The 14,506-nt window shown below is 36.7% G+C and overlaps 1 protein-coding gene across 6 annotated transcripts in view; it reads left to right on the top strand.

The window, feature by feature from the left end:
* BMAL2 (basic helix-loop-helix ARNT like 2) overlaps positions 1–14,506 on the top strand; it is a 41,294-nt gene that overhangs the window by 1,740 nt on the left and 25,048 nt on the right. For 2 of the 6 annotated variants that reach the window (XM_080582258.1, XM_080582257.1), the window contains exons 2-7: positions 1,812–1,907; positions 4,388–4,437; positions 6,118–6,262; positions 7,449–7,484; positions 11,928–11,966; positions 14,170–14,327. In XM_080582258.1, coding sequence (XP_080438384.1) covers positions 1,846–1,907; positions 4,388–4,437; positions 6,118–6,262; positions 7,449–7,484; positions 11,928–11,966; positions 14,170–14,327 — 490 coding nt within the window. In that variant the 5' untranslated portion in view covers positions 1,812–1,845. Of the gene's footprint in view, positions 1–1,811; positions 1,908–3,676; positions 3,873–4,387; positions 4,438–6,117; positions 6,263–7,448; positions 7,485–11,927; positions 11,967–14,169; positions 14,328–14,506 lie in introns of all 6 variants that reach the window. The other 4 variants (XM_080582260.1, XM_080582262.1, XM_080582261.1 and 1 more) reach the window with 4 other exon arrangements.

Genomic DNA, 14,506 nt, shown 5'->3' with positions numbered 1-14,506 from the left:
CAGCCTTTTCTTGCAAGTTTTTGATTCAAGTAAAACCAGGTATACTCAATTCCTTTAGCAGTATATGATCGGAGAGGTTTTTTGGTTTGTTTTGTTCCCCGCCTTGTAATGAACTGAGATATATGAGACTCTCAGTTTCTATCAGTGACCTGATTTGAGCCTGGAAGTAACTAGGAAGGCAGGGTAATCTTTCAAGGGCTTGTTTGGTATCTTTTCATTAGCTAGTTACAGTTATACTTTGTAATAAACTAATAGGTTTGGACAAGTCATTGGTGTTTGAGATCTATTAAGTGAATATATTATTTAATTAGTTGTGATTCTTGAGTATATTTTCTGAATGGTGAAAATAAATGAGCGTAGATGCAGAAAAAAATCAGTGGCCTATATTAATATTTGGTTCAAATTTTTATAATTTGGGATATTAAAATTTTTCAGCATTTTGTGATAATAAAAACAAATCCAGTGTTCTTAAGCCAACCTGTAAGAGTTTCTCTATTTACTGAAGTATGCATCTTTTTCCTGTTTATGCATGCTTATGAAGTGTGATACACAAAAAAACACCTGTTTTAGACAATACCTTTCTGGTATTTTCAGAACTTATCCCTGATTAAAACAGTTGTCCTAGCTTTAAAGGAAGGTATACTGTGGGCTGTGATCTGGATGGTAAACTTGCTGTAAGTACTTTGAAGATGGTTTTCACGGCCTGTTTTAAAGCTGTAAACCCCCAAATATTTAATACAACTGTCACCCCTATTTAGAAAATATGGTTGCCTGCTTTATATGTGTTCAGACCTGCAGGACCTGTAAAGTAATGCATATCATGGTGCCTGTAACTTTCTTCCTCATACAGCATAAAGTACTGTAGGTATGTAGAATACGCATACAGTTTTTCTCATTCTGTAATAAAAACCTGCAGTAAGAATTCATTAGAATGATTTTAGAAAAACAGTTTTGTAGTAAAATAAAGCAATTTACGTGATGTAAAGCTATTTGAAATCAATTGAATCAATAGCTATCTTGTATGAGTATGCACCAGTGCATGTGCAGCTAGTTACATCTGTAATTGCTTAGGAAACCAGAGACTTCTAGATCTTCAAACAAAAATTTTGAGCATGTCTTAAGCATTGTGAAACTTAAGAATCCAACTGGCATCTTGAGTAGTACCTCAGTTTAGAAAATCTAGGTTGCTTAGGTACTTGTGTGTGTTCATACCTCTGCTTCTCTTTATGACTGTGTTCATAAGGGCTTCAGGCTGAGACCCTTATATCAAGTATGTACTTGGAGGCTATGTGCACGTGTTGGCGTTTAGGTTCAGAGCAACAGCATTATTTTGAAGTGAATTCTCAGTCATCCTCACTTACTGCTCTGCAGCTTTTTATAAATGAAGTAGACTCCTTTCAGAAGAAACTAAGCTAGAATGGTATTGTAGGAAAGCTAATGCCACTCCAGGCATATACCAAATGTACTCCAACTCCAGATGTAAAGGACTGAACCAAGGGTTGGTTCTCAGACAGCTTTAAAACATGCATTGTATGGTTTCTTGGTCCAGTGAACCGGATTGAATGGGATTTAACATAAGCTCCCTGGACAACTGAAAAACTAGAAATGGGGACTTCTGTAACCACCTGCTTCGCTCTGCTGGCCTGTTGCTGCTCTGCTGTAGTATTTACTAATAGACATAGCCTAGTAGCTCATGTGAGTAGACTTCAATTTCAGTAAGTAATCTAGCAAGTTAGAGTAAGGACCACTTATGTGCCACCTTAACTGCATTCACTTCTAACACAATTTTGACTTCTTGAAACTTGTCAAAGCTTGGACTTCCTTAAGCAGCTGCTGAGCTGTGACATGGAGAATAGTTCTGCGTTGTATCTTCTGAGGACAAATGCACACAGAATGCCACCCAAAAGGTTGCTTTGTTGTTTTTCTTGAAAGATACTTGCTCATTGATATCTTACTTCAAATATGTTTTACTGCAATATCCCAGTAGGTGGATTTAGATGTTGTTTTTTAGTTGCTTAAAAAAAAATAATGAGGGCAGATAAAGAGGTTTTGTATTAATTTATTATTATCTACATTACTTGTATTTTTCCACTTATGTTTGGAGTGCCTATGTGTATCTTGTACGATTTCATTTTGATGATTCTGAGAAGTGACAAATATGTTTTAATATTAAATGAATATTTCAGGAGAGCCCATGGGGAGTGAATTTATCACTAGCCAAAAGCTGAACTTTGACAGGGAGGTGAGTGGATCATGAAGTGGCAGTAAGGCATAATTAAGGCCATAATTCTAAAGGACTGTCTGGGATTTGTTGTGTGTGACTCTACCAGGTGCTGTCTGTGGCTGTTGTATTGCAGCAGCTGCGTGAGAGGTCTGTAGCCACCTTGGGTGGGATTCACCTTGCTTATCTTCAGATGTCAGTGGAGTAGATACAGCGTCAGAGCTAGCTACTTTCTTCTTTGTGTAATTACCAAAGGGAAGGAGGTAGGCACTCATAGGCGGCATTTCATCCAACTGACTATGGGAATCTATTTTAGATTGAGATGAATCACCCTAGAAATGTTAAATTTCATCTAACCAACTGTATGAGTCTATTTTAGGTTGATATGAATCACCCTAAAAAGTCTGCTACTCTCCAAGAGGCCCTAGAATGGCTAGTTCAGATGTGGACATAATTGTTTGCTTGGAGGCATCGCACCTTTTATGACTGGTGGAGTTTGGCCGTAAGCCTCTCCTAATAGCCTGTGTTTAGGAACTGAAAAGCTTAAAACTGCTAGTGGTACAGACTGCTCAGAAATGTGGCATGTGTTTAGAAAATATTATTGTCAGTAGTTATTAGAAACATGTAGAAGGTCTCCAAGGTCTTGTTTTTTAATACATTGCATGGGATTCACACAGAACAATTACTGAACATATTTTTCCCAAACTGTATAAATTTATAGCCCTTCCTTAAATGTTAGGTTTTGCCTGATTAATTCTAATAAGTTTAGTGAGAATGTACAATTTTTCATGTGATATGTTTGTATGGGCTTTCCTTTTTCATAGAGACAATGCTTACAACGCTGTTTTTTGTTTCTAATATTACATTTGACTGTCCTGATGTACATGCCTAATATGCTTCTTCAATATTTTTAAGATAGATAAGCATACATGCTTAATACTGAGAACCAAGCAGATCATAAATAGTTCCTTGAAAACATATACTGTTGACTGAGCAAATAGACATACCAGGGCCTTAGCAATAGTGTGAAATTATTAATAGCATTAGTTTAAAAAAAAAGTCAATTTGAATTTTGTTAGCCTTGCAATCCAAACTAGTGTAAGTAATAGCCTTTGGAGTAGCAAAACAAAATGTATCTAGTTGAGCTAAACTGTTTCTGTTACTCTTTTCAAAAGTAACTAATGATTTTAATCATCCAGGAAAATAAATTTGTAATAAAGATGGTCTTTCTGGGTGTTATTGTTCATGAAGCAAGAGTGGGAGACATTTAGTTTTGCTTCATGTGTTCCTGGAAATGCTTGATTTTAATGGTATGAAACTGTTCACAGAAATGGAAAATAAAAGGAGGTCCCTCAGCTGCACAAATGAAAGGTAGAAATGCAGCTAGGAACCTCCTATCGTAGAAACACACCTTATTTATTGGATCCTTTATCCATCTCTCCCAACGTGGTACAGGCAGAGTGAAGAAGTCTCTCGTCACAGAGTGCAGGAGGTAAAGATGTTCTTCAGAGGGAGAGCGAGCACCTTGGAATCACCTAGTCTCATAGTGAGAGCTATTACAGAAAGCCCGAAGGGATTATTTTAAAGCGTTCTTACTGACTTCTCAGAGCTGACCTAGCTTTATGAACTGTTTCTGTCTGCTTCTTGTTCAGTGAGTAGTAGGTATTAAAAACACTTGTTCTTTTCTGTGAAATTCTAAATATTTAGTTTTCTACTGCATTTGGTAGTTCTGAAGTTTTAATTTATTTCCCTATTTGTTTTCTTTTCTGTTCTTTTTTTGATAATTTTGAATAAGTAAGAGTATATGCTGCATGCTGTACACGGCAGGAATTAATACAAATTCTTAATATTATCTATCTTCCTGAAGATATATCTAGATGGCATTTAATATGGCATTTCACTTAAGATGTCACTGTGATAGTAAGGATTCAGCCTATCACCTAAACATTTAGATGTAGAAGTTCTAATAAATTGTTGCTGATAAACTAAACATTCGGATTTTTCCTAGTTAAGAAAAAGATGTTAGGAAATGTAGAGGAGATGGGTTCAGTGTTCAGAACTTAGTGCCAGTGTCAGGAAGGATTGTAGTTACTTTGACAGTATGAAGGATAAATTGGAAAAGCTGTAAATGACACATCATTTGATTCCTTTTTGTTTCTTTAAAAGGAAGTGGTTTAGGAAGCAGGCTGGCCATCTGTGTGCAAAGGAGTATTTAGGTCAGTGGGTCTGTTCTGTTCTGCCTTGTTAAAGGATGAAAGGATTTGTTGTGCTGAAAGCATTCTTGTCTTTGGTACATTTAGGTTTCTGTTTAGTAAATACTCTTATGAATATGCATGAAGAATGATTGTTACTTCAAAAACCTTATTTAGTGATTGTAGACTGCTGTTAAAGAAGTGAATTAAAACTACTGCCTACAAATAAGAAGTTCCTTTGGAATTGTTTTTGTTTGGTTTTATAATTGCAAGAATTTGTAGCAGAAATATCAAGTGAAACTATAAAGTGATGATTAATCAAAAAAAATTAAATATCTACCATTTGTGCCCTTGTATTTATAACTTATTTTAAAATAATTTTAATATCCCTAGTTTGAATGTATTGTGTGCTTGAAGTAACTACCTCTTCTTTCTGTTGTAGATGCCCAAAGGCTGTTACTTATTTGAGAAGTGTTTATTGATTCTCTGTTTTCACCACCTATTTTTCTTTGGAATTTCCTATGTGGCTTAATGAGTTAAAGAGATTTCTAAAATAAAATGGGCTGTCTCTGTGTAGTCTGACTTGGTAGAGAGAGGATTAGTGGAAGACCAGGCAATGTTCTTCAAGTATTAGCCTATTTTCATTTAACTCTCTAGAGTAATATTCCAACAGAAAATGAGAACCTAGGAGGTAATTTTTCTGCTGTAAGATGCATTTATACCCAAGAGGGGAAAAAAGTATGCACTGTGCTTCATTCTTTTTACTTTTTTAGCATCTGTGCTGTCTGTAAAATAAAATACTCTTAATAAAGTATCCAGATTTTCTTCATGCTGGACTTTGAAAGTACCTGTTTGTTTTTTGCCTCCTGCAAAAGTAGGAGATACTTGCTTTGTGGAATTAATCCTTTCTTGTTTCTAGTTGTATGATGTTGGATACTTTCCTCACTAGCACAGGAAGCCTAAAGGATTGCCTGTGTTGCTGAAACAAAGTTAGCTCTGTTTCTTTAAGCATCAGCTGGGTAATTCTTTGTAATAACTTTGCACTGAGATAGGGAATAAAAAGTGCATTAGTGCTTAGAATCCTTGAGAGTATGTTCCTTTACCAGTAGGTTGCTGGGATTATTTTGGCTTGTGACTTTTTTTTTTCTGGCTGAGAAAGAAAGCTGTTTTCCTTGGTAGGAGAATTTTCAAGGGAACTCTGAGGTAGAACGTGACAAGCTTTCAAGACTCTCTTGGCCTGTGTGATTGATGTTACAAATAAGTGTAGATTTTGTGTCAGAAACATAGCAAATTTTCTTTTTTGGGGGATGCTCAGCTTGTTTAAAAAACATAGTTCACTTTATTTTGTTTAAATTGAATGTAGAGTTAATATTTGGATCTGCTAGCTAATGCTGCATCTTGTGACTTTGGAGCAGGATGCTTGAGGTGCTGGGAGATTTAACTGTAGTCTTTGGAAACTGAGGAAAGGTGTATTTTACACTGCATTAGTCTGAATAAGTTGTGGAGGTCTTTATAGGACTGTAGGAAAATGATGTGCTGTTCTCTGTACATAGGTTGTAGCAGTGTAACTTGTTTTTTGTGTCAGAGGTGTAAGTCACCTACACATGTGGGTTTTGTTTTCTTCTTTTCTACAACTGAAAATCAGAATGAATGCATGATGATGTAGCTTGCATTGAATGCTGAGTGTTTTTTCTTCATTTATAGATAATTTCTCAATAGATGGAAGCCTGTGCATTGCTTCTAGAGTCTCCAGCCTCATGAATCCAATAACTAAGACTGCTACCACTTCTTTAAACGCTTCTGTGGCTGAGATTCCAAGGAAGCGCAAAGGAGGTGATTCTGATAACCAGTAAGTAAATTGATTGTTTGTGTCTCCACATAAATAAAGGAAAGAGGATTAGAAAGTTACTGTGTCATAGAAATAACAAATGAACATCTCAAGTTTATTACAGCTGTTTATTTCAGTTTCTTCTAAATGTGCTGACAGTTCTGATCAATTAAAACTCAAAAAAAGAATCCTTGAATCCAGGTGATACATGTAGGTTTATATAATGTGTCTTCCTGTTCTGAAGTATCTGGTAACATGTCTTTAATAATGAAATTTCAATCCTGGCGCTTTTTTTCTTGTTCTGCTTGCAGGTAGTTATTAAGTAGCTTGAAGTTTCAAAAGTGCATCTTTGAATATCATGTTTAATCTCTTTAATGTAGAGTTGCAGTATCAGAACTGCTTCTTCAGTGAACAGGGCAGCCATTTATATAAATGTCCAGAGAGAACTGTGACCTAAAAATGAGTACCTTCCTGCAGTAGTACTCGGTCTCTTTAAGTGCACTGATACTATTAGCTGTTTTCTCCAGTTTTATAACTGCCAAACAGATGCCAGTTAACCAAATAATTGTTCACACAAAAAAAAATATAATTTCAAGTCCTTTGTTCGTAGTTACATTTATCAGCTAGAAGTAAGTCGGCATGCAGATCTGCTGCATTACAAGCATCTCTTCACTACAAGTGTGGAAAATCCACTTTAAAAGGGGGGGTGTTGTAGGAAATTTACATGTATATGTGATTATTAAAGCAATTCTCTTTAAACCATGCTTTTTCCATATATAGGCCAGTGATCTACAGAATGTAGCCATACTGTGGATGTTGATGTAATTATCAACTCGCAGCTTCATGTCTATCGAGAAGATCTCTGAAAACTCCCGAAAGACAATAGCTTCTGAAAGAAGTCTCCATTGTTTTTTTCTGTAGTACTAGTTGATTTTACGTGTTTAGTGAAAATGCTGGTTATTCAACAGTGTTTTCCTGAAGTTTGGATCTGTTTCTGATTTCATAAAACTTCTGTCAGAAAAAAAATCATGTGCAAGTTGAAAAAGTATTGTTTTATAAGTACTAATAATTAGTTTGTAAAAACTAATATTCTTGCTGAGAATGAGTGAATAATCAAGTGGGACTTCCACACTTCTGCACCATTAAGTATATCAAGTCATCTTGCGTTTCAAAGTACATTCAGCTTACTTCATTACCTGTTTTGCAGGGATACAGTTGAAGTTGATGGTGATCCTCAGAAAAGGTACTCTTTATAAATGAACCCATTTCTGTTTTCAGTGTTCTGTCACATTTTTCCATTTGTCTAGCTAAGCTGTGTGGTTTGCCTTAAGGAATGCTTGTCTAAGGACATGTATTTGTGTAGCGAAAGGTGTAGCTAATTAGTGGGGTGGATAGATCCATTCAGTGTTAAAGTTTTCTACTGTTTCTTTCAAAAATGACACTAACAAGCTCATATGTTTACTAGACTTATTCATGTTGAAATTAAGATACAAATAGGAAAGAAAAGAGTAACCGTTAAATAAGGCCGAGGAGGTGAAGGGAATATCTCATGCTCTTCTAGGACTGGCACATCTAAAAATGTTTTTCAATTTTTTCAACCTTTACAGTGTGCTTCTTAAAATATAACTACAACATATATGTTAAAATAATGTTATTACGAGTTGACAAGCCAAAATTAATATTGGATGTGCGATATAAATAAAGCCTATGTGTGTATTATGGAATAGTTATTAGTTACATGATTACTTTGTGATTTCTTTTTCTGCACCTCAATACCTTACTTAGAATATATATGTTTATATGTAGCTGTCCAGTATTCTATTTTATCCTTGTAGTCAATATTTGGTGCATGATTTATTCGGTAGTATTAAAACCTTCTGAGCATAAATTGTTAATCTATTTGTGGATTTTTCCATTGTGCTTATGATGGAAATCTTTGAATAAAGATAATCCTCTTTTTGTCTTTAAGACCCTCACTTCATTTTTAGAAGAAATAAGGAATTATGATTAATAAATAATAAAATAGAGGAAAAGGTGGCAGTATTTAATTTCTTTTGAATAATAACAATCCTCTTCTTGCTAGTACAAGTTAAGGATACCTACATTAGAGCCATGAGGTAGACTTTCATTCTGTGTTCAAGGTAGCTTTAACCTAGCTATTTATATCAATAACAGCACATTTGTTAGGACAGAGGCTATATAAATCCATCAAAGGCTGTGACTGGTTGCTTGAACAGCAAACTTGTTCTAGTTTCTTCCCTAAGTGAAGCTTCTGAGGGAAGAGATACAGTCAAGAGGCTGCATGCTGCATTGCAGGTGATCTGGCTCTACTTTATCTCTTTACCTCTTATGGTCAGATAAGGTAACTTTTACAGTATCAAGGAATCATCTAGGTTGTAAAAGACCTTCAAGATCACCAAGTCCAACCACCAACCTGACCTGTTGAGTACCATCCCTGGCCTGTGTCCCTTAGTGCCACATCTGTATGTCTCTTCGGGGATGGGGACTCCACCACTTCCTGAGCAGCCCATTCTAATGCTTCACCACCCTTTCTCTGCAGAAGTTCCTCCTAATATACAATCTAAATCTCCCATGCTGCAACTTGAGACTATTTCCTTGTCCTATTGCTCGTTATCTGAGAGGAGAGACTGCCAGCCTCCTTTCAGGTAGTTACAGAAAACAATGAGGTCTCCCATCAGCCTCCTTTTCTCCAGACTAAACAACTTGTTCCCTCAGCGCTTCGTAATGAGTTCTGTGTTCTAGTCCCTACACCAGCTTCTTTTCTGTTCTCTGCACACCACTGAAGCAACTCAATATCCTTCTTGTAATGAAGGACCCAAAACTGAACACAGTATTTGAGGTTTGGTCTCACCAGTTCCAAGCACAGAGGGGTGATCCCTTTTGTAGGCCTGCTGACCACACTATCCTGGTTTGTATCTGAAATACCATTGGCCCTCTTGGACACTGGAGTACACTGCTGGCTTGTGTTCAGATGGCTGTCAAACTAGCACCCCCAAGGGCCTTTTCTGCTGGGCAGCTTTCTAGACACTCTTCCTCAAGACTATACTGCGGCATGGGCTTTTTATGGCCTAAACGCAGAACCTGGCACTGAGCCTTGTTGAATGTTGTGTGATTGGACTCAGCCCATTGATCTAGTCTATCCAGATGACTATGCAAAGCTTTTTTACCCTCAAACAGATTGACAGTCCTGCCTAACTCAACATTGTCTGCAAGCTTACAGAAGGTGTTCTTAATCCCCTTGTCCAGATAATTTTTATCAATGTTAAACAAAGCTTGCCCCAGTACTGTGCCACTCACTAGTACTCTCTGAGTCTGGCTGTACAGCCAGTTTTTCTTCCAGCAGTGTACGCCTGTCCAAGTCTTGAGCAGTTTTTCCAGGATAATACTGTGAGAAAGTGTCAAGTGCTTTACTGAAATCCAGGTAAACAACACATATAGGCTTTATGTCATCCTTACTGTAGAAGGAGATCAGGTCAGTAAGGCAGGGTCTGCTCTCTGTGAACACATGCTGGTTGCATATGCTTACTTGATTTTTTCTGTGTGTGCTGTGAGATGACATTCAAGATGATCTGCTCCATGACATTCCTTGATACCAGGGTCAGACTGATAGGCCTGTGATTCCTGGGATCCTCCTTCTAGCCCTTGTTGTAGATTGGAGTTATGTTTTCTTGCCTTCAGTCAACTGAGACCTCCCCAGTTAGCCAGGACTGCTGGTAAATTATTGAAAGTGGCTTGGTGAGCCCTTTTGCTAGCTCAGTCAGTACCTGTGGATGAATCCCATCCAGCCCCATAGACTTGTGAATGATCATATGATATAGCAGGTCACCTGCAGTTTTCTAGTGAATTATAGGTGCTTCATCTCGATCCCTGTCACTGTTTTCCAGCTTGGGGCTGAGAACAATTGGCCTTGCTAATAAAGGCTGAGACAAAAAAGGGATTAAGTACTGGAGTTTGTAGTATATGCACATTTCTGGTAAAAGTTTATTTCAAAATGAAAGAAGAAATATTAGGTACGAGGAACGGCTGAGGTCACTGGGCCTGTTCAGCCTGGAGAAGAGGAGGCTGAGGGGAGACCTCATCGCAGTCTACAACTTCCTCATAAGGGGGTGTCGAGAGGCAGGAGACCTTTTCTCCATTAACACCAGTGACAGGACCCGCGGGAACGGGGTTAAGCTGAGGCAGGGGAAATTTAGGCTCGACATCAGGAGAGGGTTCTTCACAGAGAGGGTGGTTGCACACTGGAACAGGCTCCCCAGGGAAGTGGTCACTGCACCGAGCCTGTCTGAATTTAAGAAGAGATTGGACTGTGCACTTAGTCACATGGTCTGAACTTTTGGGTAGACCTGTGCGGTATCAAGAGTTGGACTTGATCCTTAAGGGTCCCTTCCAACTCAGGATATTCTATGATTCTATGAGGTATTGATAACTCCTCCAGATCTGAAACAGTTTGACTGAAGATAAATTCTAGGGTCACGTGAGTCCAACCTAATCCTGAGTTCGGGCTTATCAGACTGCCTGGAAGATGCCTGGGTTCTAGTAAAATCCAGGTTGAACAGCTGGATCTCTGAATCTTGTGTTAATTTGACACTGACTGCTGCATCCTTACTGGGGTCAGTGCTTGGTTGTAGGTGGAAGCAGCTTTTGAAGTCTTTTCTAAAGCTCTAGTCTCCAACTTTCCTTCCACTTCCTACTTCTATTTTCTTATAGGAAACAGCCACTGCTTGATTGGCCTGTCTCCTTACATTCCTGCCAGAACGTACACATCTTCTATAATGATCTTGAAGCTAGCAGGTCTCTCCTCTGGAATGGAGCTTAGAGTACTGCATGAGATGTCTCCACTGCTGAATTAAAAAAAAAAAAAAAAAGCTGAAGTACTGTTGTATAGATTTAAAAAATGCTTGTATCCATTTCTTTTAAAGAAAATAGTTGCCAATATTAGTATAGAACTGCCTCTCTGCAAGTACCAAATTGCTCATACTGAATTGGCAAGACATCTATTAGGCCACTTTCTGAATTTCTTAAAGATTGTGGTGGGGAATACTGTGATCTTGGAGAAGAGAAAAGATCATTGCCTTTGTTTGAATTATTGTTTAAGTTTTCCTGTTGCTAAGTATTTATCATGATATTGGTGCTATGATTATCTTTCATTTATGGTTTTCTTATATAGATTCTTTTCAGTCATTGCTGTGGGGTATGGGAAAATTTTAATTTTTACTTCTTTTTTGGTCCTTGAGCAATTAGGTTATATTTTAGGCCCAGCCTAGGCTAGGGTTGTTTTTTAATCTTTTGGCAATCAGATTTTGGAAATAAGAACATGAATAGAGGACCCTTGAAAAATTTAAAAAACAAAAATACACTAAATCAAGACTGGACTTAAGCTGTTTGAATGTTCCATTAATTTTGTTTTCTTTAGGTTAGAAATAGCTCTATAATAATGAAATATCCCTGTAATATGTTCACATAACAGCTGTAAATATTGGAAATTATGCTTTTGTCTATCTGTGTTACGCATCACTTTCTAGATGTTTGTGTTAGGAATTTTTGTGGTTTTAGTTTTGTTGGAGTGACAGTAAATTTATAGCATTTTCTGTATCTTCTTGAATTCATGGAAGAAGTGCCTAGTACTAAATACTCATTGTAAGACTCTATATCTTGTTTTCTCTAGGAGTGAAGATGAAGAACATCTTAAGATAAAAGATTTCAGGTACTAACTTTATAGCATTAAATGCTATACACTCAAGTTGTGTATAAAGGAAGCTAGCTGATCCTCAGTCTGCATGAATTTAGGAATTGTTTCTTATAGATTTGTTTACACATGAAGGTATTTAAGAATTATCCCACACAAAAATGGATTCAGTGAAAGCATGACAAAGAATTCTTGTTCTGGAACAAGTGCTCATATATGGAATTACTTAATGATTGCCACTGCACTGTGAATTCACATCTTACCTTAATGCAAATTAAAATTCACAGAAAGTACTTGTCAAAAGCATTATTTATGCAATATGCTAACTAGTAATTATCATAGAAACAACAAGGTTGGAAAAGACCTCCAAGATCATCTGGTCTACATTAAATTAAATGGAAGAAATGAAATAGTGTTCCAAAACAAATTTACAGTTTTTTAAACACCAAAATTTGTTTTTCTTTAATGAGTATCTCAGATCACTATGTAAGACTGTGTTTTGTACATTGCTTTGATACTTGTGTTGTACTGTTAATTTTTTTCCTTAGATGATGGATTTTTAGTTTATAAAAAAAAGTATATATTGGAAGACATTTTTGAAGGTTTCATCAACAGTTAATCTCTGTCCAGTGTTCCTTTTCACAAGCTTATTAGGAAACTTGCTCTTCTCCCTTCCTGCTTGTAACTGGGGAATGTAACAGCAGGCTTTCTGAATCATCAAGTTTCACTAAGATTTCTGCATCCATAAATTATTCTCAAATATTAGAGGTGTGGAAGATTGTTCTGTTTCCCCATGTGTTTGTAACCATTTTCCTGAGGTTCAAAGTACACAAAGAGCATACATAATATATTACTTGACTGTCCCTACTCTGATACAAAGGTAAAACGGGCTGAGCCAAGAATAACTGATGAAAGTAAGCTAAAAAAGGCTTCGGGGGTGGGAGGGGGAAGCAGATTACTATGAGTGATCCAAAATTAACCATGTGGAGGGGGAATTTCTTTTTTGTGCTTCCAAAGAAAAATAATTAAAAACATAGAAGACTAAATCTTTAAAACTGTATTTCACTCTTTCTAACAGGCCAGAGTTACTAAACTTTATTATCATCAATGCTTTGTTAGAGTACGCCTAAAAGGAAGAATTTGGGGATCAGTTAACCAAAACATGTTGCTTGAGTCAGTTAACTGCCATTGTGTCTGGTCTCAATCAGAAAGGAAAATAATCCTTATTTTAAATGAGTGGCTAGCTTGTCTTCTGAGTGAGAAGGGAATAGAATTAATTCAACTTTTCTTGACCAGCTAAACGGTAGAGGGAAGATGATCAGCTAGAAAGTCAACATAATTGACTAGAAAGAATTTGAGAAAGGGTGACCTGAGATAAAAATATATTTGTGATGTGCAATGTTGTGTGCCCTAGAGGGGATTTTATGATGAAAACTGTGCAAGAAAAGCTCTTTTCAGGTGGTTGAATTCTTGAATGGAGGCTTATTGAGATGAAATCTGACATAGGGTGTGCACAGAGGCCGAAACCCGTCCTTAATTCACCTTACTAGGTGAATGAAGGGGGAAAGCTTTCTGAAATACCTCTAGTGAAAAATAGATGAAACATAGCTTTTTCTTTCAGTTTCCACAGCATCTCTTATAACCACATGTAACTCTGTCATTTGTGCTGTGAATAAATGCTTGTATTTGTGTCTTTTTTTCAATACGAGTTATTTTCAAGATAATTAAATAACAAGAAGACATTGCTCATCCAGGACTATTGTGAGTTTGCATAGACAGAGCTCAGAGATGCTTCAGCGAGTGCTTAGAGCATTATTTGTTTAAAAAGAAATAGTAGTAGAATGAATTCCCCATCTTACTTACACAGGCTAGAGAGCAGCAATGTCTTCAAATATTTACTAATGACATCAAATGTCTGGTATACAGTAAGATGTCAAGGTATTCACTTGGGCCTCAAGGGTCACAAGAAGAATTTCAGTTTTGTAAGTCTTCATCAGCTCTTGTTTCTGCCATACATGATCAAGTTTTTGTGATATTTCACTTATTATTGTGACTGTTGCTACTTTGTTCACATGAATCCGATTGTCAAATACATGTGTATAAAAAAACACTTCAGTGCAGTGATGCTTGTCATGATACATTCCATTCCCAAAATTAAATTGATGAATATTATGAGGAAAATTGTGTGTTCCACACCTTAAAATATTTTTTTTCTTATTAGAGAGGCTCACAGTCAAACAGAGAAACGAAGAAGAGACAAAATGAATAATTTGATAGAGGAATTGTCTGCTATGATACCCCAGTGCAACCCTGTGGCACGAAAACTAGATAAACTTACAGTTTTACGGATGGCTGTGCAACACTTAAAATCTTTAAAAGGTAGGTTTTAGGAAACTAATCCTGACAGTCCTTGTTCTATCATGGGTTATAATACATATTTTCTTTGATGTTAAATACATCTAAGGTCTTCTGTTTTATTTCCTTGCTGAATTCAATTCTGAGTCTATTCTTCATTTAATTTTACATTTGTAGTTTCCAGAATTTCATTTATTTATATT

This window comes from Anser brachyrhynchus (genome assembly GCF_964034855.1).
Source record: "Anser brachyrhynchus genome assembly, chromosome: 1".
Classification (NCBI taxonomy): domain Eukaryota; kingdom Metazoa; phylum Chordata; class Aves; order Anseriformes; family Anatidae; genus Anser; species Anser brachyrhynchus.
The sequence above is the reverse complement of the archived record's forward strand: the minus strand, read 5'-3'. Positions and strand labels throughout refer to the sequence as shown.